Here is a 26,393-nt window from a genome sequence, read left to right on the forward strand (position 1 = left end):
GGCACAATAAGCAAGCTAACATTCAATACATTATATGTCTTTCATCCCACAATCCCATTTAATATATACACATTTCATATATTTTAGCATGTCAACAATCAGTGCCATGTCTGAGGAGTGTGCATGTGCCAAAATGCGCAAGGGATCCTCAGACTCAGAGTATAATGTATGAGGGAACCCACAAAGAATTGAATATCAAAAAGATAAAAATAAATAAGTAACAAAAATAATGTAGTAGTCTCTACTTAATTACAGCAGCACGTCAGAAAAATTATGTTGTGGAGAAAGCTGCTGACTCAATTAACCACATTTATACGGGAGTAAAGTGTACAGATGCTGCATGTTATTGTGATTAGTAAATTAATGGGTTTCTGTTATTTATGTAAATTAACTATAATAATGTTAATACATTAATTGCAATTTCGAATCGATTAATTTGCAAAATTTACTTTGCCACCTGCATTTGACACAAGACTTTGGTGGTTGTCAGTGAGCTTTGTCGAATTTGCAAAAATGCCTTGTCACCGCCTTTAAAAAAAAGCTATCAGTATTGTTTTGCATCTTATGCTGTCGTTTTCCAGAAAGTGTGTTTATGAATTTAACTCTATAATTTCCAGCCTGCATTTAGTATATCTTTAAATCTTTCAAAACACTAGTTGGATCAACATAAACTTTGAAACGATTAGTACACTTTATAATTGGGTATATAATGGAAATGTGTCTAGAAGTCCGTTATGTGCATTTTTTTCAATGTCTCCTTCTGTCCATGTTGTATCTTCTGTCCAGACATTTCCTTCAGTCTCCTGCTGCTTGTATTTGCGGTGTTTGGTTTGGCCCTGCTGGGTGTCATCAGCATCGCCACCTGGAAGCTGTGCTGGGTGCCCTGGCGCAGCAAAGTGCTTTCCTCTAGCGCCACCGCCCTTGCCCCCACCCGGCCAGAGAGAGACCAACACAGAGAAGAAGGTCACGGTGACTACTACCCAGCCCTTGGAGACATTATGGCATCAGACAAGCTGAAGGATCCTGGGAACTTTCTGGAGGCGGCAGTGAAGATTAGTCATACGTCGCCAGATATCCCTGCAGATGTGCAGCTGTCCATGAAGGATCATTTGCTGAGACGTACGCGTATCTCACGGCAAACAACCGAGCCAGCCTCCTCTAACAGGTCAGTGTTCTGGAAGAATGAAGAAATGTTTGTGTCTGAAGACCTTCATATAGGTCATCATGGTTTACTGTATATAAAAAACGATTATGAGGTTATTTCCGGTCATTCCTAATCATGTTAATACTTCGGAAATCTCGTAAATGTCAGACACAATTAGAACTGAAGGAGGTCTCTGGGTTTTATTGACTACAAAAAAGGTCAGATGGTGGACAACCACACTAACTCCAGAGTAAAACCATATTTAGGGGGAACATTACGGGAACCTTACAGCATATCCAGAATTATCATTACCATCAATTTGCATTTGATCACAGGTTATAATTCAAATGTAGATTAGCACCTGGTGTGTTTTTTGTGAAAGAAGCAATGCATCAGATCAGGATGCCAAATTTTGTCTGATTGTTGCCAGGCATAGTTCCTTCAAGAAGCACCTTCCTAGGCAGATGCACCATGTCACCAGTCTCGACCGCGGAAGTGATTTTTTAGACGTGGAGGACCATCCCATCTGCACCGCTGCCTCTCTTGGACGCATCCAACCGGAACTCTACAAACAGAGCACGGTGGAGGCAGAGGAGTCATCTAAGTACGGCACCGATAAAGCATGCGGCAAGATCAACTTCTCCCTTAAGTATGATTATGAGGGAGAGCTCCTCCTCGTCACCATCCTCAAGGCATTTGACTTACCCGCAAAGGATTTGTGCGGCAGCTCCGATCCTTACGTCAAGATCTACCTGCTCCCCGACCGCAAGCGTAAATTCCAAACTCGCGTGCACCGTAAGACACTCAACCCCACGTTTGATGAGACCTTTCAGTTTCCGGTCCCTTACGAGGAGCTGGGGTCCAGAAAGCTCCACTTGAGTGTGTTTGACTTTGACCGCTTCTCACGGCACGATATGATTGGTGAGGTGATCCTGGAAAACCTTTTCGAAGATTCAGACCTCTCGCGGGAGACATCCATCTGGAAGGACATCCAGTACGCCACTAGTGTAAGACAATTTATCCTCTTTACTACTTAGTGAGACCAGACCCCACTGGTGATTTATCACATTAATGTGGTTTATGTCACATTAATGTGACCCTATTGTTTTTTTAAATATAGGAATACACTTGTATTGAGGTTTTCTGAAAACACACACAGTGAATAATTAGATGATTCATAGACTGTCCTATGGGGTGTGATATGGTAATTTGTCGAAATTATAATTACCAAACATGATAAATTGTGCAATGTACGTATATTAAGTACTAAAAATATCGAGGGCAATAAACAAAAAATAATGTTTTATTATATGACAATGAGTCTGCAATAATCTAAGTTCTGTTATCATTTACTCACCTTCATGTTGTTCCAAACCGGTATTACTTTCTTTCTTTTGTAGAATAGAAAAGTAGATGTAGAATGTTTTTGTCAATATAATGAAAGACAATGGGGTCCAAAACAAAATTAGATCCCATTTACTTTCATTGACAAAAAAAACACTGAATTTTTTTGTTTAAATATCCTCTTGTGTTCCTTTTTTCTTTACTATAAACGGATGCATTTATTGCCAACTGCTGTTTTATTCAAGGTCAAAACTTTTGTGTAGATATTTTTTAGTATCTGATTAAGGCAGTATATTTAATTTATGTAATATATTTAGGGAAAGAGATGCTCAGTGCCCTGAAATTCCCAAATAAGGCCAGACTATTTATCATCTGGCTTTTCTAACTTATACAGCATATTAAAGTTATTTTGGTGCAGCAGGACTCTTACATGTTAGAGATTGAAGTGTTTTGAGTTTCAGGTTTGTATCTCTTCTGCTCAGCAGGGGGTTTCTGGCATAGACATTGTAGGCAGTCACCTAATGGCGCTTTTCCACTGCATGGTACGGCTCAGTACGGTTCGGCTCGGCTCGGCGCGGCATGGTTCGGCTCGCTTCGCTTTTCCAATGCGTGGTACGACTCGGCTCGGCGCGGCACGGCTCGGTTCGCTTTAGCTCGGTTGCTTTTCCACTGCAGTTAGTACCGCTTCAAAGTGGGTGGGATTATGACTGATCGTTATAGTTTATCCGCTCCTCGGCAACCAACAAGAGGAACGTCTCGATTCTCGTCCACTGACCATGATTCAGCCATTTCTTTTTTGGAAGTTTTTTTTCTTCAAACAAGTCAAGCAAGTAGTTTTAAAACAGGTGCTACAGCGGTGGCTGTTACTGGCTATTTAAATCTAGCGGGTTTGATGTCTCGGAAATACAATGACGCTGGTAGTGACGATTCTGTCTGTCTGACCAATCAGTGATCTAGTGCTTCCACGTCACAATTTAGTATCGGTACGGTACGCTTGGAACCTCAACAGAGGTGGTACCATTTAAAGCGAGCCGAAGCGAACCATACTGTACCATGCAGTGGAAAAGCGCCACAAGTGAGCCGTACCGAGCCGAACCGTACCATGCAGTGGAAAAGCGTCAAAGCGTGCCGTACCGAACCGAACCGTACCGTATCATGCAGTGGAAAAGCGCCATAAGGTTCTCCAGGGCAAAGGTCTCAGACGCTCTACTTCTGTATCACTCACCTGCAGCAGTTTGACAGCAATGTGCAGCATGCTTTCAGTACCACCCAACACCTTCTTTGAAATTGAAGTTTTCCAGACAACTTTTCCAAACTTGTCTGGTCTCACCAAGAACACCATTGGAACCGCCATTGCTCCTAGTTACACTTGACGGAGGTTACTGTAGCTATTTACTGCCTCTCCAAATCAAATACACACTAGAGCTGCACGATTAATCGTTAGAAGATCGCGATCTCGAGTCAAACACCCCTTTCTACTAAACCTTTAAAAAAACCACAGCAAAACATTCAAATCTGTGTTTGCGCTGCCGCTGACCCAGAGAAAGCAGTTATCACATATTGGTACGAAACAGCCTCACAAACAGCACAGTATGGTTATTTCTGTTACAAATTTTCAAATTATCACAGAAGTAATGGGATAAAAGTTTTTATTTAAGATACTAACATTAATGTCTACGGTAGCAATTAAAATAGATTAAATCATTTTTAAGTCTTTATGAGTGAGTCACTGAATAATTCATTCAAACCGATTTTTAAAAAAAAAATTCAAATTAAATAAACATTTTTAAATTGCAGAATTTAGATTGCAGCAATTAACATTTTTGACTGAACTTGAAGTAAATTACTTGTTTGTTTTTGTTAAGTTGTCTGTTCAGAATTGTGGGAGAATTGTGAAACAACTGTGATTCTCAATTTATCCAGAATCATGCAGCTCTAATATAAAATGTACAGTTTAATATATCAAAGCTTTTATTCATTAGAGAAAAACAAAAATGTCAAATTTTTGGCCTTGAAAAGATTGGAATCCTGCGATTGGGTCAATGATAAGCGCACCAGGACTGCACTGATAACTTGTGAGTAAAATATACTGCGTAAGACTAAACTGGGAAGGTTCACAGCACTTGTTGTCCTATTGTTAGTTTAATTGCTTCTATTTCTCTCCTCATTTTTAAGTCGCTTTGGATGAAAGGGTCTGCTAAATGATTAAATGTAAATTTAAAATAATGCTAATTATATCACTGATACAGCCACGCAAACTGCAGTAGTCTTACTCTGTGACTCAAGACATTTCCTAGTTGTCTACGAGGCAATCATACTGTCATCTCACTATGGTATTGTGTTCAGCTATGACTTTTATAGTGCTGAGGTAAGGCATATGCATTCACATGATTGATTAGTATACAGGTCCTTCTCAAAAAATAGGCATATTGATATAAAGTTCATTATTTTCCATAATGTAATGATAAAAATTAAACTTTCATATATTTTAGATTCATTGCACACCAACTGAAATATTTCAGGTCTTTTATTGTTTTAATACTGATGATTTTGGCATACAGCTCATGAAAACCCAAAATTCCTATCTAAAAAAATTTGCATATCATGAAAAGGGTCTCTAAACGAGCTATTAACCTAATCATCTGAATCAACTAATTAACTCTAAACACCTGCAAAAGATTCCTGAGGCTTTTAAAAACTCCCAGCCTGTTTCATTACTCAAAACCGCAATCATGGGTAAGACTGCCGACCTGACTGCTGTCCAGAAGGCCATCATTGACACCCTCAAGCAAGAGGGTAAGACACAGAAAGAAATTTCTGAACAAATAGGCTGTTCCCAGAGTGCTGTATCAAGGCACCTCAGTGGGAAGTCTGTGGGAAGGAAAAAGTGTGGCAAAAAAACAGTGGCGTAACTTTGTTTAAAAAAGTGGGTGGGGCAGGTGTGTGTGTGTGTGTGTGTGTGTGTGTGTGTGTGTGTGTGTGTGTGTGTGTGTGTGTGTGTGTGTGTGTGTGTGTGTGTGTGTGTGTGTGTGTGTGTGTGTGTGTGTGTGTGTGTGTGTGTGTGTGTGTGTTTGTGGGTGTTTGTGGTGTTGGGAGGGGGGAGGGGGTATATATAGTATTCAATAGTACATTGTGTTGAATTTGTCGTTTAATGAAATCTAATATTGTAAGTGGCGAGAATTTTTACGTGAATAAATACATAGATCCGATTGTTATCATTGTGTACTTTAATGGTCCAGTGGCAGAACTTTTGCCAAGCGTGTCAGAGGTTCTGGGTTCTAATCCGCACTAAGTAGTATAGTTTTTTTTTTCTCATCAAAACCGATTGTTTATTAGTGGTTGTATATCAAGCAGGGACACGTTTTTTGTGCATTATGTTTTGTGATTTCACCGTAACGAATATAGAGTCTCTCTGCAACGGATTGAAGCGCGCGTCCGTGTGAAGACTGTGCGCGAGTCACAACAGAACACTGTATCCGCGCCACTGATAGCAGCGGCAACGAACACTTTGGTCACTTGATTTCAAAAACAACACATTTCTCGCCTCTTATTTAACAAACGAAGGAATTGAATGTTCTTCTAGAGTTCACTGGAGATTTTTTATTTATTCGTATTGGTACATCCGTGCCGCGAGATGTTTCAAAAGTGGTGGGGACACAATCGACCCTGGCAAAAAGTGGTGGGGACATGTCCCACCCGTCCCACCCGCAAATTACGCCTATGCAAAAAACGCTGCACAACGAGAAGAGGTGACCGGACCCTGAGGAAGATTGTGGAGAAGGACCGATTCCAGACCTTGGGGGACCTGCGGAAGCAGTGGACTGAGTCTGGAGTAGAAACATTGTGTGCGAGTGCAGGAAATGGGCTAGAGGTGCCGCATTCCCCAGGTCAAGCCACTTTTGAACCAGAAACAGTGGCAGAAGCGCCTGACCTGGGCAACAGAGAAGCAGCACTGGACTGTTGCTCAGTGGTCCAAAGTACTTTTTTCGGATGAAAGCAAATTTTGCATGTCATTCGGAAATCAAGGTGCCAGAGTCTGGAGGAACACTGGGTTTCTGACCTGTTTCTGGTTCAAAAGTGGCTTGAGCTGGGGAATGCGGCACCTGTAGCCCATTTCCTGCACACGCCTGTGCACGGTGGCTCTGGGTGTTTCTACTCCAGACTCAGTCCACTGCTTCCGCAGGTTCCCCAAGGTCTGGAATCGGTCCTTCTCCACAATCTTCCTCAGGGTCCGGTCACCTCTTCTCGTAGTGCAGCGTTTTTTGCCACACTTTTTCCTTCCCACAGACTTCCCACTGAGGTGCCTTGATATAGCACTCTGGGAACAGCCTATTTGTTCAGAAATTTATTTCTGTGTCTCTTGCTTGAGGGTGTCAATGATGGCCTTCTGGACAGCAGTCAGGTCGGCAGTCTTACCCATGATTGCGGTTTTGAGTAATGAAACAGGCTGGGAGTTTTTAAAAGCCTCAGGAATCTTTTGCGGGTGTTTAGAGTTAATTAGTTGATTCAGATGATTAGGTTGATAGCTCGTTTAGAGACCCTTTTCATGATATGCTAATTTTTTGAGATAGGAATTTTGGGTTTTCATGAGCTGTATGCCAAAATCATCAGTATCAAAACAATAAAAGACCTGAAATATTTCAGTTGGTGTGCAATGAATCTAAAATATATGAAAGTTTAATTTTTATCATTACATTATGTAAAATAATGAACTTTATCACAATATGCTAATCTTTTTAGAAGGACCTGTATGTTAGAGATCACTGAACTCAGTAGATGAGCTGTCAAAAGGCTAAAGCTTGGGTTAAAGGCTTAAATGTGGGAGAAAGACCTAAGGAGTTGTGATGCACTCACTCAATACCTTTCATCTGAATGGTCTATCAGATAAATTTATTAATGGCAGTTGGCCCTGGTTACAATCAATTGATCTCTAGATTTCAGGCTTGTTGTAGAGTCTTAGTAGTACAGCATATTTATGGAGTAACAACCACATTTATGTGGCAGTGAATCCCATAAATGATCATTTTATTTGTCTACAGAATACAGGATTGACTTCCAAAATTCTAAATGAAGATAACCCTGATACATTTGGTTTGAAACATTTTGGTTTGTTACTATATGAGTGAATTCAATTCAGTCTGTTCTGTAATTTATCAAACTGATATGGTTTTATGTGTCCCTATCTTTTTCATAAAACCATTATGTGAATTATGTTCTATTCAATGCATCAGTTTAAGTAAGAATGTTTTTACAAATCATTTTCGCTCTTAGAAAATAAAAATGGGGTCTGTAAAATGGGGTCTTTTATTAATGTTTTTGACACAGAAGTCTCTTAATCTTACCAGGTCTTCAGTCTAGATACTCTAATTTGCTGATTTGATGCTCAAGAAACATTTCTTATTATTATCAATATGGATCCATTTTTTCAAGATTATTTAATTAACAGAAAGCATTACTTGAACTTCTTAGGTAATATCTATCAGAATTTAAAATGGACTGAATAAAGCTCTCTACGAACTTGACGTGCATTGCCGCGCTGACTGACATGTATGCGCATTTATCACTGTCACACACACACACACACACTCAGAGCAAATATTGTAAGTTACTGCATGAGAATAATAATGCATCACAATACACGTTAGTCTCATGGTTAGTTATGTCTTTTAACTATTATAGTATTTCCAAGGGCAAAAACATAAACTTTAACTATTGGCTTTAGGTCTACTTCAAGTCAGCTGTCACTTTAGCGCGAGGCCAGTAGCACATTAGCTTAGCCTGAGCAAACTCGATCACGTCGAGCTAGGCGGGCGTAGTTTCAGCATCCAGGCACCTCAACACCACCCACGTCCCGCCTTTTTGCCCATTTTCGCTTATCCGGGAGTGACGCACTGTGACGCGCTTCCAAGATGGCGACGAGTGACTCCGCCCACTTTAGGCTTCAAAAACGCTCTTCAGAAACCTACGGGTGACGTCATGGATACTACGTCCATATTTTTTTACAGTCTATGGTTACCATACTTGGCCGTCACTTTTCACTTCACTTAATGTAATTTTTTTAACAATTTAATGCATCCTTTCCAAATACAAGTATTAGTTTATTTCAAAAACTAAAAATCTTAAACATTTGAATTGTATACATAATTGGGATTAAAGGAAATTAAATTTGTTATAATTTACTCACCCTCAGTTCTTAATACTAACATAACTATGAATATTAGTAAACTTAGCTATTTATTTGTAATGATGCCATGATCTACTGGATTTTGTGTCTCCATTTGATTCTGCAGGAGAGCGTGGATCTGGGAGAGATAATGTTTTCTCTCTGCTACTTGCCAACTGCAGGGAGACTCACACTTACGGTCATCAAATGTAGGAACCTCAAAGCCATGGATATTACCGGTTATTCAGGTATGCTGCTGTCTTTTATGTTTGTGTCTTTATTTTCTTTCATCTGTCTGCTTGGCTCCATCTTTATACACTTGGACAGTCACATTTATCATTTTCAGCAAGCGAATTACAAGTCCTTTCATTAGACATTTTCAGACCATGAGAAGACAAGGAGAAAGTTAAGTTGAGAAATTGGTGTCACAGCTCCCTGCTCTGTTGGCAGATCCGTATGTGAAGGTGTCACTGATCTGTGATGGGAGACGCTTGAAAAAGAAGAAAACTTCCATAAAAAAGAACACGTTGAATCCAACATATAATGAGGCGATAATATTTGACATTCCCCCAGAGAATATGGATCAAGTCAGCTTACACATATCAGTTATGGACTATGATCTGTGAGTGTTATTCAATATCTGATTTTTTCTGTGTACAAATATTATGTTGTCTATGTGCTTCACAATCTATTTCTTATTCTCCTGGTGTGTAGAGTGGGACATAATGAGATCATTGGAGTCTGTCGTGTTGGGAGCCATGCTGAGGGACTTGGAAGAGATCACTGGAATGAGATGCTCGCTTACCCTCGAAAACCCATCGCTCACTGGCACCCACTCGTAGAGCCCAAGAAGTCTGAGAAGGAGGTGACTGTCTGTCCTTAAACGTTTTGACATTTTAATTTCAATATTTAAATCTCTCCCTCTCTTTCCTTCTGTTTTCCGTCTCTCTTTCAGTGGAAGACTCGCACCACAAGCTTTGACAGTCAGGGGTCTTGTCCGTCTCCCAGACTCCCTTCCAGTCCATAAGTGAGGGACGACTTCTCTCTACGTCTTTAAGCCAAGTATCTCCCAGGGACTGATGGTGAGATTTAAGATATGTCCTTTGGCAACATGTGACACAACTTATGTCTGTGTGGACAAGCAGTTGGGAGAAAGGGGGTGCTGTTCAAAACTTTTCAAAGTGCAACTGAGCCTAGCCAATTTTTAGCTTTTTATGTCTCGATGGAAGTGTTGCTCGATGGAAGTGAGGAAGAGGTTGAATGATATACACTTCAAGATAGATTAAGCTCCCCACAGGAGTAAAATTGTGTATTTGTTAATTTATATTGGTAGATGTATATTATATTTTAATTGACATTATAATAGTTCAAAGATATAGTTTATTATATATTTAGCCATAATCCTTAGTTCTTTTTTGTCTTCTTTGAATATAAAATACATGTGTTTAGAGATTATGACTGGAGAGATATGTGAAGTCCTCAATATTAGGACTACCTATTGAAATGTATTAGCCAAACTGTATATTGTTTACAGAGCAGAGATATTCCATTGATCTTCCTTTTGTTTGTGAAGTAGTGAAACTGTTCTGCCATCAAAAACTCCAATGCCAAGAATGATTTTTATCCTGTCTTCAAAATTCTCTTCCTGTGTAAACTGCAAAGGTTTTGCTGTGTTCTTGTTTAAGCATTTAAGTTTCTGATGGTTCTATGGGAATTTTGAATAATTTACCATATTTTTCTTGAAACAAGTTCAGCTCAGTTAAATGCAGCCATGCACAGCTTTATCCTGCATCATCCATAATGTACAACTGGCTAAAATCGTCATAATTTCACCATGCAGTAATTGTAGCTTCCAAAATATAACCATAATGAATAGCAAGGGTTGTGTGTCAGGTCCAAAGGAAAACAAAAATCCATGGCTTTCTAACAAGACTTGAAATTATATAATTATGTAAATTAGAAGCACTGTTTTAAAAAGAACAATTTTGTATTTTGCATAAAATGTGACAAATGTTCATTGTTCTGTATTTTTCCTGTTACCTTTGAGGTGTTTTCTCTTCAGATAACATGATGTAATTTGATGACTGGCTTGAAACTCATTGTATCAATAATCACTGGAATTGGCATTTCTGTATGAAAAGCCTTATTCAGAGCCACTTTTCCCCTTTTATATTGAGAATTTGTATAATAGTTACTGTTTCAGAACATCCCCTTGTACTTCAAAGGTGTGATTAAAGATCTTTCTTCTATCTGTTTTGTTCTTTTTTCATTCTTTGTTAAATATTAAATCAGATTAGGGCCCGTTCACACAGAACATGTGGCAGTGGAATGGGGAAAAAACAAAAGGTCTAAAGACGCATTTTTGAAAAAGGCAGAGTTTTTAGAATTCTTTGTCATGCACAAGCAGATTCCACTACTGCTTTTACATTGTACATTAAAAAACAATGGAAAAACAACACAGTGGAATGCAAAAAAAAAGCATTCTGTGTGAACCGCCTCTTTACGCGGCTCTCTGGAATACTTGATTCTGATCGGATTATTGCGCCATCCAGCAGTCAGGTGTTTGGCTGTGAAAGTGTTACTACTTTAATGTCTTTGGCATATTTCGTATATAAGAAGGACTAATGGTGTATTGACTGACTCGTTGTTTAAATTTTGTATGTCTTCTTCCAAAACATGTTTTTGTCTTACCCTGATTCACTAGGGTAAGCCTAGACAGAGCAGGATGGTTTTCACTGGAAATTGTGTACATGCGTTGCTCACCCGTGCATGTCTCGTCATATCCATAAAAAGAGAAAAGAAGCTTTGGCTACTTTGATGCCTGTATGGTGTGGGAGTGGCATAGGTTAGTTGTCACAAGAAAGAACGATAAATCTCGAACCTCCGGGAATCATCTGTTGTTGTTTTTTTAGTTGTTTTTTTTAAAGTCGAACAGAGTAGAGTCTGCTGGCAAAAAGAGAATAAACCGAGAATAAAAGCGTTGTGGTGGAATTTATTTTCAGTACCTTTAAGTATTGAATGATATCACTGTAATATTGTTGACGTTTTCCTCTAGTTGCTAGGTGAATTGTCAACTTTGCAATTATTTACTAAATGCAAAATTATTTATTAACGGCACATTTCATGTCAAAATAAAATATAAATCATTTTATTAATTCTGCTCCAGGCAAACTAAGTTAAAATGGTTCTTTCTTGAGCCCTGTACATTGATTTCTAGTAAACAAACGTGTCCAATCAATCATATGTTGTGCTCTCGGAGTAACTACAAAGCTGAAATGTATTGAAGGGCGACTTAGCCAGGTTGCATAAGAAAAAGCCAATAACAAGGGCATTTCCTCTCCAGCTCTGCTTTCTTCAGTCTTCAGTACATATTCTACACCTCCAGCTTCTTTTTCATTTGGAGTTTGTAGAGGATTTGATAGCCATCATCCCAAGCATAGAGCAGCTGCTCCACAGGGCTGTATTTGAGGCTGGAATGAGTGCCGTATCGTTTGGGAAAGTATACATGTGGAGCGTCGTCATTTGTTACCATGTCACTGACATCAAACACGCACTGAATTCGGGAGCGACTGGGTAGTTTGGAGTTGTAGACCACATAGACAGTACCACAGATGACGAACGCTGCTTCTGCATTCTCCCTCACACAAGGGGTGTCCCACATCTGTTCAATGTCTAGAGTTTTAGGGTCTATCTTGGCCAAAGAGATGTGCCTCTCATTCTCCTGTGTGGCGTAGATGGCCCACAGACCCTCTTCGTCCACTGCTAAGTCGATGAAGGTCTCGGGATTCAGGCTGTACACTGGGAGCTGGTTTTTAGCTGGAAACACCGCAGTGTCTGTGACTATGTTCTTCTGAAGATCAAACTTTATTAGTTTCATGTCCTCGCCCTGCTTCAGATAGTAAAGGTGGTTGTTGTAGATTGCATGGCCCATACCACTCCAGGCCGAAGGGAGCTGGACGCTGGTGGCCCCAGAAGTGCCTTGGGAGGAAGTGAATTCACGGACTGTACCAAATTCATACACTTTATTATCATCTGTCCCGTTTAAGATGTACACCTTCCCGGTGGCACTTCCCATGTCTTTGGTCCACATTCCCTTTGTGCCGCCCACTCGTTTCAGGATCTTCATGGCTTTGATGCTGGAGATCATGTCACTACAGTCTAAACGTATAAATGGAAAATCAAAATAATTTTCATTTTTGGATGAACTATCACTTTAAATATTGTTTTAACACCTTGTTGGCTTACAAATTCTCCTTTCAATAGTCTGTCATATTTTAATCCCCAAATATTCTGTGACATTTCCTTTGCAATCCGTGGACAATTCCTTTTGCTGGAATTCAAATATCAATATTTGCTTTCCACTAAAGCCTGATTTAACACTAAACCCTAATGTAAATGCACAGTACACTAATGATAGTCTGGGTTAATCAGATTTGTGGCGTTTTACTATGAAAAGGCAATACAGAGCTGCTGAAGTGTAGAGGAAAGCATCGTGATTTGTCCTCTAGCGGTTTAATTATTGTCTCTCTCAATGATGGAATAATAATACATTTTATTTAGTACCTCTAAGTGCTTTTCTAAACGAAGACTTTAGGAAGAATAGAGCCACTATTAAATACATTATGTATTAAACTCTGTCAAGATGTGATAGCTCATGGCTTGATGTGATTGAACCTTCTTCCCTGTCTTTCTCGTGCCACTTATACTTCATTATAAGAGCTTCTTAAAACTGAATCTATTAAGAGTAGCTGGCACTTTCCACAATTATTTTTAATATTCGCTTTCTATGAAGTTTTTTCAACCTTGTGAAAGTGTTGTTACTGTTAACTTAAACTAAAATACTTTTTTGAAAAAACTTAAACTTTAGAGTTAAAAAAAATTGAAATGTTAACATGGCAACTAACTGAAATCCTACAAAAAATGTGAAGGATTAAAATGACTAAAACTGAAATAAAAATAAATGAAGGCTAAATAGATTTTTAAATTTAAATAATTATTATTATTTTATTTTTTTATTATCTAAAAATGACAAGTGCACTTAACAAAATGTCTAAAACTTAAAGAAAACGTAACATTAATTTTTTTAAAATGAAAACTGGAAATAAAATCTAATTCAAAATATTAAATAAATTCAAAAGAATATTTGTGCAAAAGCACAAACTTTCAATAAACATCAAAGTAGACAAAATGCATAAATTAAAAAAAAAATGTCAGAATGGGTAACAGTGTTGAAGTAGTTAGCTAGTTTAGGACTGTGGCGAGCAGGACGAGGTCGGAGCCGTGGGAGAACGGCTCGGGGCCGGTGGCGTGATTACCGACGCACCGGTCTCGTATCGCCCACGGAGGAGCGGAAGCATAAAAGGAGGAGCGATGACAGTGGAGATCGAGAGAGGCCAGGCCTGGAGTTGTGTTGTGTTTGTTTTGTTATATGTGACAGCAGTCGTCCGTGAGGGGCTGCTGTCTTTTACTTTCATTTTGTATTTGTTTTATTTGTTATTAAAGTCTTTGAATGTTCGCCGGTTCTTCCCATAACATCTGATCTGCCTTGCAATCGCTCATCAGTAATCACAACACCGGCCTTGCGCCGTTCTCCCACGCCCCTAGACCTTTTTTTATTACCAATTTTATTTTGTAGTTATTGATAAACTCATATTCACCATAAATTAAATACATTTTTTTATTATTTACAGGTTGACTAATGCAGTTAACACTACAGTTTGTGACAAAATTTAGGAATATTAAGATATTTTCTTGTCCAAATAATGTCATTTCCTGGGTGTCTAAATTTAAGAAATGTTAAAAACTTTGTGTAATAGGGGAGATAACTGGTTTTTATTTGTTGTCTTTAAAACTATTTTTAAAAACAAATAATATTTTAGTTTAATACTCCCAATTCAACAGACTGTGTACTTATTTTGCCTTTTTTCACAACTTTAAGTGTTAATGATGTGTTATTTTATGATCAAATCTGTAATAGTTCTCACAACAAAAACATGGCATTTGTGCCTCTAATGCATTGAGAATGGGACCCCAGAAAACTAAATTTGTTGAATGAGCCAACTATGGCTCATGCCATCTTGCTGCAAGGCAAACATTACCCCTATCTAAGCATTTGGAATGTTACTTAAAGCTCTTTACCTGTAAGCTTGGCGTACTTGGCTTTGTTTCTCTCCTTGACCACTGTCACCTGCTGCTCCACCAGCTTGTCATCCACGTCCACGCAAGGCTGCGCACCATTCTGTGTTTCGAGGTAGTCCATCTCTCTCTCCACGCGATCTACGCGTGTTCCCACTGTGTCCAACTCGCTCCGCAGTGCCTCCTTGCTCTTGTCCAGGCCCTCTAGCTGTGCCACCATCTGCTGCTTGAACTCGCGCAGCTCAGAGGCGTAGCGGCTGGTCTGCTCATGCCACAAGGAGATGCGATCCTGCCAATGGAGAAATAAACAAAAACAAGTCTCAAGAGTCTCAGTAAAAGAGATAAGAGTTAGTCAGATGTAAACATATCTGTTAAAAGTATTAAATAATATAAGATGAACTGAAGGCTAGCAATAGGCTTGGGATAGTCATTTTAAATCAATGTCCTTCTGGATTACACAATGCTAGGGTGGTTTCCAGGGCATTGCTATGAAGTTGCTAAGATGTTCTGGGAAGTTGCCAGGCCTTTGCTATTCGGTTGCTTAGTTAAATAGTTAATATTGTATATATAGTACATCTAACTTTACATACATACAGTATAATTACATAAAGCAATATATTGCAAATCTTGGCTGCGCGATTGTTAAAGTTAAACTGTGTAAGATTTTCTCCCAACTAGTGGTGAAATTGTATATGACTACCAACTGAATATTACTTTCTAGCCCCTCCCATTGGGAGGGTGTTTTAACTCCTACAGTGGCCATATTATTCCAAGATTAACATGGCTTCTAGTTGGACTTTGTCCATGAGTGTTCCTTCAAGTGATGAGGTTACTTTAGAAAACTATTACAAATTGCATTTAGTTATTTAGTCAGTTAACATGTAGGTTATGACCTCTATGTAAAACGAATAATAGTTTTACGTTTTCGGTTTTTTGGTACCATTTCATTGCTAACATCAGCTATCAGGTTCCCAAACAAATGCAAGCTAATTTTAGTAGAGTATCAGATATCGTTATTCTGTATATTGTACGAGATTAATAGTGTAATGCAATGTTTACAGCATAGGCTATATAATTTTCTCCGTGAGCAGAGTCAGAGATCAGTTGATGCGACGGAGGTGCGAGGGAAAGCTAAAGGTAGAGGGAAAGGTAAACTTGGCGACTCTGTTACATATCCTCGAGAATAGGCATGATCCTCCATCTTCAACCGGCTTTCAAATCTGCCGGCAGTCGCGAGTATTCTCCCCCTCGCTTTCGTCACGGTGCCACTGACTGTAAAAGCGCGAAAGGCGAAGCTTGAATTTCCAGGTATGTCCATCTTTGGCTAATGTATTTTCAAGATGGAGGCGCAACATGGCTGCCGCCATTCGAGCGACTCGCTCGTATGTATACTGAATAGCAGATTCTACGCTTACGAGAATACTTGATTAGTTGGTGGAAGTAATTACACATGAATGAGCACATATAATTTTGAAAGAACAAAGTGTTTTTTGCAAAGAATCAACTTAAAAAATTACACAGTGTAGCTTTAACATCATTGCAAAATGTAAACAGTATTATCACACAGCTCTGTGTATAAAGTTAGACATAACCTACTTGGTCCGCATAGACACAGTATACTTGAATAGGGTATTAAATACTATTGCTGTCATGACTACTCTCTGAGTGTTTGGCATGGTAATGGGTATGACAATGTTGAAATGTTTGGTCTTGGAAGAATAGATCTGCTACGCTGCTGCTGATGCAGAGCAAGTATTGGACTTGCTAGTGCCAATACATACATGACAGGCTGCTGCGAGCGAGTTAGACATACTGCTGCTATACAATAGCACACCCATTGCAGATCTATACAGGTGGAGCTGGGGAAGGTGTAGGGTTTCTGAAAGTGCATGCAACTGCTATTGCAAATGCTGAACAAGTATTTGAAGGTTGAGCAGCGAGCTCATTGGCCACTGATACCGTAGGAACCAATTAGCTGTGCCCTATAGATAATGATGTGATTGCAAACAGATTGAGTTAAGGACCTATCAGCCTCCGCTATCTAGAGTTTCATGACAGAACTTTGTATATAGCAAATCTCAACTGCTTAATTGCTTGTGTTACTGCAACATGTAAACTATATTATCACCCAGTTCTAATCCTCTGTGACTGCAATGCATGAAGATATTAAGCTATTAAAAACATTTACATCATGATTTTCTGTAAAGCTTCTTTGAAACCATGTGAAAAGTGCTACACAAATCAATTTTATTTGACAGACGTTACTATTTTAGAATATGCATGCATTGCAGACATTGATTTCAGATGGCTTTAATGTGCATACATTTTCTAAGCATGTTTAATGCATTTTAAATCGTGAACTCGAGAACACTTGATACTGAGTCAGACAGCCTCATGAGTGTAAATTATTCAAATATATAAGCCCTCCCTTGACAGTTGCAGGAATTTATGAGGACTTTGGCATTGGAACAGCATCATTTGCGCTGCAGATGGATCAACCTTTGGCAGCAAATGTTCTTTTTTGAATTTGTGACTCAGTGGAAGGAAAGAAGCAACAAAGTGCATTTTAGCATAATCACAGAAAATGACTTGCCTGAGAACTGTATGTGCAGAGTCAGCACAGAGAGAAAACAAGAGAGACTGTCTGGCGTGGATTGGGTACAGTTATCACGTTGAGTGAGTTTGTGCTTACAATATCATGTTATATGAAAAATATTTGCGAATATTGCTGTATACAGTAGATCTCTAGTTACCCAATACTTGGAGTAAAAGGGCTCTCTAGCTGCCTTTATATTTACATGAAACAAACTTCTTTACCTTTTATTTATACACAAACTATGTTGCTCCATTAATATATAAAGAAATATATAAATATATGTATATAAACATACACAACTGTTCGAAGAGTCAGTACACTTACAAGAAAAGGTATATATAACCTTAAAGGGTTCTGTCAGGCTACTTCATAAATGTAACCTTTTAGGGGTTCCAACTATGGGATAATTTTATGGATTTAGTTTTAAGTAATTATTAGTTTAAAATTATGAATTAAACAGCTCATAAACATACTTTATCACCAGACAATTAAAAAAAAAAATATTAAAGTATTATGCAGTAATTTAAGACATTTCTCCTTATATAACCTTTTTGGCATAAAGTGTTCTTTAAAATTGTGTCAAGAATCCTATATAGAACACCCCTGAAGCTTATAGATATTATAGAAGTATAGATATTTGTTTGATCATGAAATATCATTTCAGCCCAGTTGTACTCCAATGCCAACTTTTCTGTGAATCTGCACTCCTATGGGGAACCTCATAGAACTTAAAAAATAATGATATTTAATGCTCAAAGTTCAAACCGAGTAAGTATTATAGATTTACTAACGTCACTGCACCATATCCTTAAACAAATCCACAATTCATCCAAAATTCAGTCTGTTGTCTTGTTCTTTAGCTTCACTCCTCTCAAAACTCCATGTCAGCCTGTATCTGGAGGTCAGGGTCTGGCTGGGAGAGCATTATTATTCTTACCTCAATGGCAAGGAGTCTTCTCTCCAAGTAGTCCATAAGGGCCTGCTGCTGTGCCCCAACCAGGCTAGAAAGAACGAGAACAAGGAGCTGGACGGCTCTCATCTTAAAGACTGGGGGAGACTGCTTAAAAATGGTGAGTGTGAGTATGTGTTTATGACAGGCGGAGTGGAAAAGCCCTCATGCAGAGGCACTAAGTTGGCTGGAATGTTTAGAGAAAGAGCGGAGTGAGAGGAGGAGCCTAAAACATCTGGAGCAGCTCTTTCTCTGGAGAGCTGGATTACATCCATCTCCTTTTCTGGTAAAACACAGAACTACTAATGACCAGCATTTTATTATTCATGTTTCGTTATCACTTACATTTGTGATTTACCTCAATCTTATACACATTATATAGTCTATTTTTACAATAATATATTTTATATTCACTGTAGTAGTTCTGTAAATTTTGAAAGGCATGGAAATGACTCAATATCCCATGTTAGACAGTAAAAAGAGAATTTACTGATCTTCTTGCCCTTTTCATTCTTCTTCAGCTTATTTTCTTTGGACGAACGGCACAGCTCACATTCATTCTGTTGCATAACACTAGACAATATCCTGACACTGACTCATATTTCAGTCTAGTGTAAACCATGGAGTGTTTCGCTGCAGGCACAGTTTCAGTGTGGGGAGAACAAAATTTGTGAGGATCATTCACAGTGATCAGTCAAAGTGTGAGAACATGTTGAAACAAGCATTGATAGTGTTGCGTATGTGGTCTGTGGTGCAGTACATAGCGGACTACTTTCATAAAATGCATGTAAACATCAGTTGTCACTCTATATCTCCCAATAATATGCCTGAAGAAAATTATATTTAAATGCTTATTTTTATGATCAAAGCAATGTAGTTTATACTGGGGGTGGGGGTATATCAGTCAATACAACGATGATTGAGAGATGTACAAATAAATGTTCCTCAAAAGCCTGTTGTATCATATTTGATACTCACATTTTAACAAAGTTTTTCTAAAGAATTATGTGTGGATTATTATGTTAACCTAAATTGCTTCAGTCAAATAAGTGTTAATTTCGAAATATAAGCAATAAGGCCCTCGAAATTTGCGCATCAAATATGATACAGCAGACGTTATAAATAATTATAAATAATTCAACAATAATCTACTTCTTAAATGCTAATGTTGATATATAAAAATATAATAACCACTAGGAGGCATTACAGCATAATATGACTGCTAGTAATAGAATGCAGCATCAGGTGGTGCAGTACACATAGGAGATCCTCTTCCTGTTTTGGTGGCAGAAAAGAAAACAGATGTAACCAACAATTTTCTGCCCTAAGTAAGACTTGTGTTGTAACCTAATACTCTGCAGTACTTGTTTGGCCAAAGAAACAATTTTCTTTCCATACAATTGCAAAAAGATCAAGTATGAGTAGAGGTATATGAAAGAAAGTATATGTTTCTTTAATTGTGTTTACTTTATAAGATCAGCTTAGACTTTTTTTTATTTCAGGCTGTCTGCCTTCAGAATAATCAAAACTGTTATTTTACTCCAAAAGTCAAAGGTCCCAGCTTCTGACAAAGTCTCTGCAAAAATTCTTGGTTAAAATTCCTTGCACGTCTTGCAAATATGCAGCATGCACGTAATCCAGTGAAATCAGTTTAGGAGGTTGCAAGTAAAATAATCTAAAACAAAAAATAAGCAACACTTATTCCCCACAAGATGCCTCCATCTTGTCTGAAATGATCAAGATAGCCTTGTGCCTCTAAACACCCCTTTGCACTTTGGTATAGAACTGATGTTTTTTTTTTGCTGATTGCAATCTCTGAACCCTGTGGTTAGACTGTCAGTCTACCGTTTTTTTTATTTTCCTTTTCCTTTTTTTAGTTTCACTTTAAACAAGAGCTGTGATATTTAAGAGCTAGTTAACATCAGATGCATTTATCCACTCTGAATTATATATTTTTTTTTTTATTTAGCTTTCAATTCTGACATGATTTTAAAAAAAAATATGATACACAATTCAGTGAAAAGTGAGTGGAGAAAGGTTACTCTTAACTGCATTTAATTTAAAATACTTTTTAAATTACATTTTGAATGAGAGCTTTAATATGCATATGATAACGACTCGGTTACTAACGTAACATCGGTTCCCTGAGAGGAGGGAACGTGTATTGCGTAAGTAGCTTACGCTATGGGAAAACTCCTTTTCTCGAGAATATTGAAGTCTTTATGTAAAACGCATTGCAGCTGCACAGCAGACAGCAATGAGCGAAGGAGCTCGGAACGCTCCAAATACACTCTGAGAGCCCTAACGGGGCAGAGTAGGTTAGCGTCGTGTTCGCCTGCTGGAGACGATAGCGCAGTTAGGGAGATAACCTGTGCTCTGAAGGGAAAGGTGAGCACTTTAGGAATATACCCATGTTTTGGCCTAAGGACGACCCTGCAGTCATTAGGTCCGAATTCCAAGCAGGCAGCGCTTGGCGAAAGCGCGTGCAGATCGCCCACTCTCTTGAACGAGGCGAGTGCCAGCAAGAGCGCAGTTTTGAGCGAGAGCTGCTTAAGGTGCACGGTTCGGAGTGGTTCGAACGGGGGCTCTTTAAGGGCGTCTAGGACAGTAGCTAGGTCCCAGATCGGCACTGAGGGGGGGCGTGAAGGGTTCATCCTCCTACCGCCCCTTAGGAAACGAATAATTAGGTAGTTTCTTCCCAATGGACGTTCCATCACAGGGTGATGGGGGAGCGGCCCGCCTCCAGAAGCCCTTGTAGAAAAGCGAGTACGTTCGTAATCTCGCATGTTTCAGGGTTCAGGCCCTCGGCGTTACACCAGTCACTGAACACTTTCCATTTCTGGGCATATGAGCGTCTCGTGGAGGGCGCCCGCGCCTCAGCGATGGATTTTAGCGCTCCACTCGTGAGGTTCCTGGGAACCCGTTGAGGGGCCATGCATGAAGGGTCCACAGATCGGGGCGGGGATGAAATATCATCCCGCTGGCCAGACTGAGGAGGTCTGGCCTCAGTGGAATCGGCCATGGTGCAGATTGCATTTGCATCAATTCTGGAAACCATGTTTGGTTCTTCCAGAATGGGGCTATCAGGAGCACTGCGTTTTTCTCCTCTCTGACCCGACTGATGACCTGTGGCAGCATCGCGATCGGGGGAAAAGCATATAAGTCCGTGCTTTACGTGAAGAAAAGAGAGCAGCGTGCATTCTCCTTGGAGGCGAAGAGGTCGACCTCCGCCTCGCCAAAGATTTTCCATAACCACTGAATCGTCAGCGGGTTGAGAGCCCATTTTCCTGGGTGTCTCTTGTCTCTGGATAGCATGTCTGCCCCTTGGTTCAGCGCGCCTGGCACATGCGCTGCTCTCAGCGAGCGCAAGTTGTGCTGGGACCATAAGATGAGTCTCCTGGCCATTGAATGCATGGAGCTCGAACTGAGTCCACCCTGGCGATTTATGTACGACACTACCGTCATGTTGTCCATTCGGACCAGGACGTGTTCGTTTTTTAGATGTTGAAGCAGGGCTCTGAGAGCCAAACCGACCGCTTTCATTCCAGACAGTTTATGTGTAGGCGCTTCTCCGGGTTTGACCAAAAGCCGGAGACAGGCCTGCCCTCGTAAAGGGCCCCCCAACCAATTTTGGAGGCATCTGTTGTGATCATCTTTCTCCTTGTGTTCACACCCAGACTCACCCCTGACTGGTACCAGTCAGGCGGCTTTCCAGTGCGTCAGGGCTTTTATACAGCCGTGGTTCGCTCTGATTAAAAGGTGGCCCGAACGCCACGCGTGAGCAGGGACGCGGCTCTTGAGCCAGCGTTGGAGAGGACGCATATGCAACAATCCTAGCTGGAGTACGGCCGATGCTGAGGCCATGAGACCCAGCATCCTCTGAAACAGCTTGACGGGGGCGCGCGCGCCCGCCCTGAATGATGTTGCAAGGCGCCGGATGGTGAGCGCGCGCTCTGATGAGAGACGAGCTGTCATTTGCATCGAGTCTAGAACTATTCCCAGGAAAGAAATCTTCTGGCTGGGAGATAGTATACTTTTTGCAAAATTGATTCTTAGACCCAGGCATTCTAGATGGCTGATAATCCAAGATCTCTGTGTTATTAACTGACTCTCTGATTGTGCTAGGACCAGCCAATCGTCGAGATAATTCAGTATTCGCACTCCCCTTCGTCTCAGAGGAGAGAGTGCTGCATCCATACATTTCGAGAATGTACGGGGAGCCAGGGACAGGCCGAACGGAAGTACTGTGTACTGGTAAGACTGTCCCTCGAAAGCGAATCTCAGAAAAGGCCTGTAATGAGGCGCTATTGGAATGTGAAAGTAAGCATCTTTCAGATCCACTGAGAGAAACCAATCTCCTGGGCGTAGTTGCGCGAGGATATGTTTGGTTGTCAACATTCTGAACGAGCGAATCATTAGTGCTTTGTTCAAGTGTCTGAGATCTAGGATGGGACGGAGACCCCCATCCTTTTTCGGGACGAGAAATTATCGGCTGTAAAAACCTGCCCCGCCCATAGAGGGGGAAACAGTTTCCACAGCACCCTTTTCTATTAATTTGCGCACCTCGGTGCGTAGAACATGCGAACACTCCTTTCTCACTTTCGTTTCGACCACAGTCGTAAAACGTGGTGGTCTGCGAGCGAACTGGAGCGAGTATCCGTGCTTTATTATATTCAACTCCCATTTCGGCATATCTGGAATGTTTTCCCATGCCGCTGCGTGTACAGATATGGGCTGAATACAGGCTAGGGGCGGGCCGCTGTGACGTAGGGACCCGGCCAGCGAATCGCCTGAGCTCGTAGCTCTCAGAGGCGCGGGCGCGCGCTGAGCAGCTGAGTGAATGGGCGCGTGTGTGATTACAACAGCGCGCGCTATGTCTGTAAGACTCGCAGCCTGAGCTGGGGTTGTGTTTGACACTGTAGGGACAGTGTTTATAAGTGGGGGTGCATAGACAGTGGTAGGCACACGTGTCACTTTTATAATGTTTCCCGCTTTTACTGGGGATGAATTCATAACTGTGTGAACAGTGCTTGTGTGTAGTGGTGCGTACATGACCGTAGGCACGTGATCTACATTCATGGGGCGTGCAGCCTGAGCTGGGAATGAATTTGGCACTGTTTTGACAGTATCTGGGAATGCACACTTTGTGGACATGTGAACCCTTAGTGACACAGGCAGAAAAAGACTCTTTTTGTGTTTTCTGTGTGTCGCCGTAAAAACGGCGTTTGTTTGCAGGTGAGCGAGCTCAGTGACTGGCCCATTGACTGCTGTATAGACATTTCCAGCCGCCTGTACGGGGACTGGGTAATGTTTGAGATTTTGCAGAGAGAGTGGTCCGGCTTTTGCGAGACACGCACTCTCTCTTCTCATTCCTGTGGCTAGGAAGGCTTTCGAGGCTCAGGGTTCAGCACAATCTTGGGCCAAGGACCCCGTCGCACAGGAGGCGGCTTGGGGTTGTGGGAGCGGGAGCGGCGTCGAGCGCCAGTCTGAGGCGCGGGCTGAGAGGCAGGGGGGTTGCTCTAGCCCGCTGCGGCTGTGGCGGCCTCTGTCTGCTCTGCGATGAGCTGGAGCGTTTAGGCAGGAAATGGCGCATAGCTTGTGAAGCGTTCTGGGCCTCAGTGAAGCGTTCGGCGAAACCTTTAACTGCCGGTCCAAACAGCCCGCTGGTGGAGATAGGCGCGCCGAGAAACGGGGCCTTATCCGCGTCCTTCATCTCCGTCAGAGTCAGCCACAAATGGCGCTCGAGTACAGTCAAATTAGCCATGGCGTGGCCAATAGACTGGGCGGTGGCCTTCGTGGCTCGCAGGGCTATGTCAGTCGCGCTGCGTAGGTCCTTGAAGGCTCCGGGTTCGGGGCCAGACTCGTCCAGGGAGCGGAGAAGCTTGGCTTGGAACACTTGAAGTACCGCCATTGAGTGAAGCGCTGACGCAGCTTGGCCGGCGGCGGCGTAGGCGCGACCAGCGAGAGTCGAAGTAGTGCGGCAGGGCTTCGAGGGGTGGGAAGCCTTGGCTTTCCATCCGGTGGTGGAGGGCGGGCAGGGATGATTGGCCACGGCCTACTCGAGGGGCGGCGTTCCCTCGTAGCCTCTTTCCTTCGCGCCGTCCACAGAGGAGAGCGACGAAGAAAAAGAAGGCTTCAGACGCGCAGAGTGGGGGGCTTTCCATGATTTGGTGAGTTCGTCGTGAACTTCCGGGAAGAAAGGAGAAGGCCTTTGCCGAGGGGCCTGCTGGCGCCCCTGCAGAAACCACTCGTCCAGTCGGCTTCGGGTTGGTTCTTCGGGAGAAGACCAATCGAGCCCGAGGTCCTCCACGGCCTTCGAGAGGATGCGGACAATCTCTGTATCCATAGAGGAGCCCCTACTCGTGCTAGTTAGCGTCGACGGGGCGGGGTCGAAAGTGGAGCCCGGCCAGTCGTCAGATGCAGCGTCCATGGACAAAGAGTCATCTACTCCCCCGTCGTCCTCGGACGCGCCGAAAGTCACAAGGCCCACCGCTCTGCTAGAGGGGTGTGGGTCTGGCTGAGTGAACTGAACCGGCGGTGGGGAAGACAAGAGCGGCGGTGAAGCACGCGGAGACTGCCTCGGCGTGACATCACTGAGCTCAGGTTCAGGAAGCCTCTGTGAGCGGCGCTTTTTCTTAACACGCGGCTCAAACAGAGGGGTGTCAGCGATGGGCTCGCTTGCGGCGAAAGCGGCGAAGCGAGCCCGCAGTGCGGAGAGACTCAGGTCGTCACATTCCGGGCATCCGCCCTTGGTCAAAGCAGCTTCTGCGTGGTCCCGGCCCAGTCAGCGAGCGCAGATGATGTGATGATCCCTGTCCGGAAGAAGGTCTCTGCACTGCGCGCAGGAAGGCATTTGAAACAACGCCTCAGAAATTTGCTCTTTTACAAATGTCGCGGGGCGAACAGATGTAAATACTTGCGTGTAGCATGTAGCGCTCCGGATGGCTCAGTAGGATGGCGTTCGAAGGCGGCTGAAGATGCCGACGTCCTCGTAGCAATCCCGCTGGTATGCTTTTCCACGGCGGCGAAGGCTTTCAATAATCCGGAGGATTCAGCGAAGAAGGTGTTCGCTGAAGGAGATTAAATCTAAAGAACTCTCATGACGGGGCGCCCAATATTTAGCTCTTGACCACGCCCATCTTGGCGGGCTCTGATGCGCGCGGGCGCGAGGCGCGCTCATTGGTCGCGCATTCAGAGTCGCCCCGTCATTGGTTCGAGCAAGTTGCCGCATCACAGCCAATGACCGAGCTCCTTCGCTCATTGCTGTCTGCTGAGCAGCTGCAATGCGTTTTACATAAAGACTTCAATATTCTCGAGAAAAGGAGTTTTCCCATAGCGTAAGCTACTTACGCAATAGGAGAGACCTCTCGAAAGGGAACTATACTTTTCAATTGCATTTCATTTATAAAAACTGAGACTAAATAGGATAAATGGCCTCATACACACCATGAGCCACGAGAGGGATTACTGCTACAGGTTCTTCTTAGGGAACGTTTACACAACAGCGATGTACTAAAAATGTACGAAAAACTTTTTTCTTAGCGTTTTTTCGCATATGGATGACAACGTTATAAAAATTATCACTGTTCACAAAGATACATTTTCTCATATGTATTAACTCATTATTTCATGTGACTCCATAAATGAAAAAGTTTTAATGATATGTGAAGTGAGTGTGAATGTTTGATTATTCTTTTTAACTCTTTACTGAAGATAATGTCAAAGTCGATAAGAATAAAGTGTTTACAATTTATTGTGTCAGGTAAATGTATCACGCCAGTTGCATAATCAGTTCAAAGATAATAGATACAAACATCGAATGCTCTAGAATAAGGAGAGAATATGCAATATCTTGACATTGTACAATACATGATGCAAAGTGTTTTGCGTACACTTCGCATCAAAGGCTATATCTGGTTACAGAAAACGCGCCCTGCTCTCGTTGCATTTCATTATATATCCTGACCAAGCCAGAAACCTAATTTCAAATGTAAATATGAGTTCACAGTGAGAATTCACAGTAATCACCACCCCAGACTTACTGGAGGCAGAAGTTGATTTA

General features: G+C 41.6%; 2 protein-coding genes across 2 annotated transcripts; one reads left to right on the forward strand and one right to left on the reverse strand.

Moving 5' to 3' along the window:
• The first annotated feature begins 734 nt into the window (after positions 1-734).
• Positions 735-10,900, forward strand: syt6b (synaptotagmin VIb). The gene is made up of 6 exons (XM_077202843.1): positions 735-1,165; positions 1,575-2,151; positions 8,779-8,899; positions 9,102-9,273; positions 9,366-9,516; positions 9,607-10,900. The coding sequence occupies exons 1-6, from the start codon at positions 735-737 to the stop codon at positions 9,676-9,678; spliced, it is 1,524 nt and encodes a 507-aa protein (XP_077058958.1). The 3' UTR covers positions 9,679-10,900.
• A 723-nt stretch (positions 10,901-11,623) lies between these two features.
• olfml3b (olfactomedin-like 3b) lies at positions 11,624-18,550 on the reverse strand. Its single transcript, XM_077203441.1, has 3 exons — positions 18,320-18,550; positions 14,790-15,075; positions 11,624-12,809 (listed from the first exon to the last, which is right to left on the reverse strand). Exons 1-3 carry the CDS (start codon positions 18,419-18,421, stop codon positions 12,025-12,027), a joined length of 1,173 nt encoding a protein of 390 aa, XP_077059556.1. The 5' UTR covers positions 18,422-18,550; the 3' UTR covers positions 11,624-12,024.
• Between the last annotated feature and the right edge of the window lie 7,843 nt (positions 18,551-26,393).

Source organism: Siphateles boraxobius, unplaced genomic scaffold, assembly GCF_051911475.1.
Source record: "Siphateles boraxobius isolate OS27281-9 unplaced genomic scaffold, OSU_SipBor_1 5, whole genome shotgun sequence".
In the NCBI taxonomy this organism is placed as follows: domain Eukaryota; kingdom Metazoa; phylum Chordata; class Actinopteri; order Cypriniformes; family Leuciscidae; genus Siphateles; species Siphateles boraxobius.